Here is a 5,113-nt window from a genome sequence, read left to right as displayed (position 1 = left end):
AAGAGAGACGCACTCTCTTATGTCAACTGCTAGATTTGGCAAACTAGCATAGATAGGGATGGTTTCTACTAAGTATTTCCTGCCATAGAGAGATCTCCTTACATGCTAGACCTCCCAATTTGGACAATACAAGTAATAGATCATCGACAATTTTCAAGAGATTTACTCCTCCTTTTGCAACCACAAAGAATGGAGGGTCATTTAACGAGCACAGGTCCTTCGAGCCAGCAAGAGATAAAGAGCACCATGATGATGCACACCTTGGCTCTATCATAAAGCGATGACAAAAATAGAGCCAGGCACCATCAAGGAGAGATCAGCTTAGCTATGTGCAAATATGGGCATATTCATTAGGGAGTTGTTTGCAAACCACCACCATCCTTGTTTTCATAATTGGTTGCCATTCTTAAAGTTTGAATTTCTACCTCATGATTTCTTGAAGATAACTTGTAGTTCTCTTTACTTTATTCCTCCCTTGAGGACTTTGTATATGTTCTCATGTATAACTTCATTGTCAAGTGTAACTGCTTCTTAGCTCTAATACCAATGAAAAAATCATGATGCGGAAGCCTCTTGGAAGAGCTCACCTGAGAGTTTTTTTCTCATATAGGAGCACTACCTAGAGCTGTCCTGGGAGTCCCATGCTTTGGCTTGGTTCAGACTGAGCCGGCGGAAGAAAGAAATCTTCGCAAATCTGCCGCCGCTTAGTGTGAACAGTGTGGAGGCAGAACAGTGAAAAAGCAAAGGGGGCTGAGAGAGGCCATCAACTCTTCTGGGGGGGGGGGGGGGGGGGGGTCGGAAGAAAAATGGAGGGCCCGGCGGAAGAGTGCCTCAACTTCAACCAATCAACTTTTGCCATGGAACATTGACACCCCTTTGCAGTTTTCTTCCGCCGCCTAGTCTGAACCCACCCTTATATAAGTATGGCCTAAACATTCACTTGAAGGAACATGACCCAAACTCCAGTGTGCTAGGATACACACCTCTATGGCCGCATCTAGGACTCCTCAAATACCATGTGGACTCCACGCCAAAGCTCTCCATACACAATGTGCCTTACACTCGTATCCACGCATGCCACTTGTGCTTCATGGTCCCGATGCTATAGATGCTATGACAATATACTGAGTCATTACCCCTTCGAGTTTCATCTTTAGCACTAGCTTTCTCCAGCAAATGTACTCTCTCTCTCTACTCAAAAAATAAAGACCTTTTACTAGAGAGTATTGTGTTGAGCGTTATAATCCTCTTACATGAAACCACCTTATTTTACACAATTACTCTAGTAGATAAAGTAGAAAGTTTGTACTAGTATATGATCTATAGATCAATTATGCTATTGTTGCAACTATTATACTTCTTTTGAGGCATGTTGTGATTCTTGGTTAGTTGGATCATTAAAACCTACTGACATCTGCACCATTATAGATTGACCTATCCCCTACTTTCGCAATCAATAGATTTTTTACCAAAGCAAGGACCTAATGATAGTGAACCACAAATCTTGTTAAAAAGTAGAAAGACAAGGAAAAGCTGGTGACCAAAGACACAACCTTCACCAGTTCAACCCCTCTAAAAGAAAACTCAACTGGACATCTCAGCAGCCCTTCAAATCAGCCTTTGTTTTAGATCTCCATGGCTGCACAGCTTAATATGTGTGGGTCCAAATGTAATCTATATGACAAGAAAACTCATTTCTGCGACGACCATTGCTTGCTCTGACCTTTTGAGCAGAGACGTGTGCATGAGGTAACAATGTAGAAGGTAAGGACCTTTGATTTGAAGAGAAACAGGCTTGCCCCATTCTTACAACTCATCCTTCTTGCGCGATTCTTTGGCTTTACCTCGTCTCCTCACATCCATGCAAGATTGAAAACGGACTGCGTCGAAAAGAGGTTCCGGAAAAGACTTCACAATCTTCCACAGGAGAGAGTGTGGCCAGTAAGGTGAGCATAGGGGCTCGTAACCAATCCATTTCACACCACTGTGGGCATACACATTTGGGGAAGGACAAAAGAAGGAAGACCTCTTTATGGATGAGTCCGACACTGAGGCTATTGGCATTTTAAAAACAATAAATTAAAATGAGGCTATGAAATGAAGGTACCCATTGACAAACTAATTTTCTTTTTTTCACTTTGGCATTCTAGCAGAATACAATGATAGGAAAGTTAAGTCATTCAAGGCTGTGTGAAATGAAAATACACTGCACTCATTATATACTCTCGAAGGCAGACACAACCTTCACCAGTTCAACCCCTCTAAAGGAAAACTCAACTGGACACTTCTGCAGCCCTTTAAATCAAGCTTTTTTTTAGATCTCCATGGCTGCACAGCTTAATATGTGTGGGTCCAATTGTAATCTATATAACAAGAAAACTCATTTCTGCGACAACCATTGCTTGCTCCGACCTTTTGAGCAGAGACGTGTGAGTGAGGTAACAATGTAGAAGGTAAGGGCCTTTGATTTGAAGAGAAACAGGCTTGCCCCATTCTTACAACTCATCCTTCTTGCACAATTCTTTGGCTTTACCTCGTCTCCTCACATCCATGCAAGATTTAAAACGAACTGCGTCGAAAAGAGGTTCCGGAAAAGACTTCACAATCTTCCAGAGGAGAGAGTGTGGCCAGTAAGGAGAGCATAGGGGCTCATAACCAATCCATTTCACACCACTGTGAGCATACACATTTGGGGAAGGACAAAAGAAGGAAGACCTCTTTATGGATGCTAGCTTTGTAGCAACATGTAGAGGAGCCTGTTACAGAAACATAACAAGGTGAATCATCACGTTGGCATCCAAAAACCAAAAAACGAAGTCCGACACTAAGGCTATTGGCATTTTAAAAACAATAAATTAAAATGAGGCTATGAAATGAAGGTACCCATTGACAAACTAAATTTCTTTTTTTTCACTTTGGCATTCTAGCAGAATACAATGATAGGAAAGTTAAGTCATTCAAGGCTGTGTGAAATGAAAATACAGTTAGACAAACTAAACAAAAGAAGGTTTCAATCACTCACAAGAAAAGATAAGTTTTAGAAGTAATAAAATTTAAAATGTCTGACTAACTCTGTTTTCCTTTGAGGATTCTCTTGATAAGCCAAAAATGAAACGAAGTGATGTGAGGCTATGAAATGAAGGGACCCATATACACAGAAGATTTCACGGCTCACATGAAAACATATTATAAGTAAATGATTAAATATTAGAATGTATGCCTATCTGTCTTCTTCACCAAGGCTTGTTTTGGAAAGCCAAAAAATCATGAATTCCAAAATGGGACAGGTTCCAGGTCAGTATTTGAGAGATTGAACAAGTACCTGGCATTGCACATCGATTCCACTGTGCTTGTACTCAACATAGAGGTTCCTTGAGAATTTGTCAATGAACCTGCCCAAAAGAGAGAGAATTGAAATGTTGTCCTTACAACAATCTATAAACAATAACATCTAAAACAACATAAGTAGCGAGTATTGTTTAGAATAACCGCAATGATTACATTGAAATGCAAACAAATGTCTCAAATGTGATAAGTTTCCCAAGCACACAACAACCCACTCTTGAATATCGCCAGTCTTGCAAGTCACTAAGATACATGTGATCAAATTGTATCGAGTGTTAGGACAATGCCTTCAAGTGGAAGGCCACCTACTCTCACAAAAAACTCTCTCAAGGTTCAAGGCGCAAGTCGAATGACAGCTCTGAATCACACATATACCCAAACTAAAAAATTTCCATTAATTATACTCCACAAGCCAAGAGCTCAACCTTTAGTAGAAAGCGACTCTGAATCACACATATACCCAAACTAAAAAGTTTCCATTAATTAGACTCCACAAGCCAAGAGCTCAACCTTTAGTAGAAAGCGACGAAAAGTCATATGCAATATGCATCAAGACAAAGGGCATCATCAAGTTTAAGATAATGAACAAATGACAAGATGAAAGAAATCTCTGCATACCCTTTGGCGCCAGCATACAGAGCATAGAGGGGATCCGACGGCAAGACAGAAGCTGATCCAGACCCTACATTAACAATTGCCCCTTTTTTCCGCTTGAGCATGCCTGGGAGAACCATTTGCACCATGCGCACAATAACCTCGACATTCATCCGCAGGATGTTGGCTGTGAGAACAGCATCAACTTCATGAAAGAAACGTGCATAAGGATACGACAGACCTGCATTGTTGACCAAGATACCCACATCAAGGGCATTGACAAGCTCCTGAATGCGAGAAAGGCCTGCATCAAGGTCTGCCTCAGTGAAATCAACAACAAAAGTGTGCGTTTGGACGGTGTATTTGCCCTTGATTTCCGACGCGAGTGTGTCAAGCTTTTCTCTTGAGCGCCCGACCAAGATGAGATTGAGGTGCTGCTTGGCAAGCTGAAAGCAGAAGCCTTTGCCAATGCCATCCGTGCAGCCGGTGACCAGTGCCCACGAGCCATAGCGGGAGAGCCTCTTGCCTGGACGGAGAAAGTATCGCCATAGCCAGGATATGAAGCTCGTGAGAGTTGTCAGCACAGAGAGAAGCCCCAAAATAGCCAGGGCAACCACAGCCCAATACTGCGGAGGAGCCCTGACAAGAAAATGCGGAACTTCCATGGTGCCCCTCTCTCCCTCTCCCTCACCTACAGTTCCTTTCTATCGCTCTCGCAGTTAAATTTATCAGTCAAGTAAGTAACTTGGAGGCCTTTCGCACGAGCGGGTGTTAACCCCCGCTTGGTGAGCTCAGCAAACGCTGCCAATGGGGTTGTAACTCCGTAAGCTTGTGTTGCGCATGGAGGTAGCCAACTTACTTCATGCACTCATGAGGGGTAGCTGCTCTCCCTCGCCAACATGTGTTTCATGGTAAGCTTGCTCAACAACGTATACACCAATGCATGTGCATGCAAGCAATGGAAGGCCTTTCCTATTGGAGCATGTGCACATGGCCACCTCCAAAATCACATGTTCAAGATTGTTGACTACGTCTCTGTGTTGTGCAAGCCATGGGAGGTAAAAAATGCAGGTACATTTGTGTGCAGGCATGGGGGGTATTTGCCCTCCAGCCTTGTTCCTTGCACCATGGCATGTTGCCCGTGGAAAAAGATTTCTCTTTCCTTTTGAGTGAT

General features: G+C 42.7%; 1 protein-coding gene across 1 annotated transcript; it reads right to left on the bottom strand.

The window, feature by feature from the left end:
• Window positions 1–2,110: 2,110 nt before the first annotated feature.
• Window positions 2,111–4,692, bottom strand: LOC147428957 (very-long-chain 3-oxoacyl-CoA reductase 1-like). Its single transcript, XM_086495553.1, has 3 exons — window positions 3,964–4,692; window positions 3,323–3,392; window positions 2,111–2,756 (listed from the first exon to the last, which is right to left on the bottom strand). Exons 1-3 carry the CDS (start codon window positions 4,602–4,604, stop codon window positions 2,496–2,498), a joined length of 972 nt encoding a protein of 323 aa, XP_086351679.1. The 5' UTR covers window positions 4,605–4,692; the 3' UTR covers window positions 2,111–2,495.
• Between the last annotated feature and the right edge of the window lie 421 nt (window positions 4,693–5,113).

Source organism: Adiantum capillus-veneris, chromosome 22, assembly GCF_014529385.1.
Source record: "Adiantum capillus-veneris isolate H3 chromosome 22, ASM1452938v2, whole genome shotgun sequence".
NCBI classification, from domain to species: domain Eukaryota; kingdom Viridiplantae; phylum Streptophyta; class Polypodiopsida; order Polypodiales; family Pteridaceae; genus Adiantum; species Adiantum capillus-veneris.
The sequence above is the reverse complement of the archived record's forward strand: the minus strand, read 5'-3'. Positions and strand labels throughout refer to the sequence as shown.

Excerpts from the sequence above, each read along its gene's own strand:
- LOC147428957 (XM_086495553.1), bottom strand. The coding sequence starts at position 4,604 with ATGGAAGTTCCGCATTTTCTTGTCAGGGCTCCTCCGCAGTATTGGGCT. Across the intron at positions 3,393-3,963 it reads CTGTATGCTGGCGCCAAAGG|GTTCATTGACAAATTCTCAA; the intron begins GTATGCAGAGAT and ends TCTTTTGGGCAG. Across the intron at positions 2,757-3,322 it reads GAATCGATGTGCAATGCCAG|GCTCCTCTACATGTTGCTAC; the intron begins GTACTTGTTCAA and ends TTTCTGTAACAG.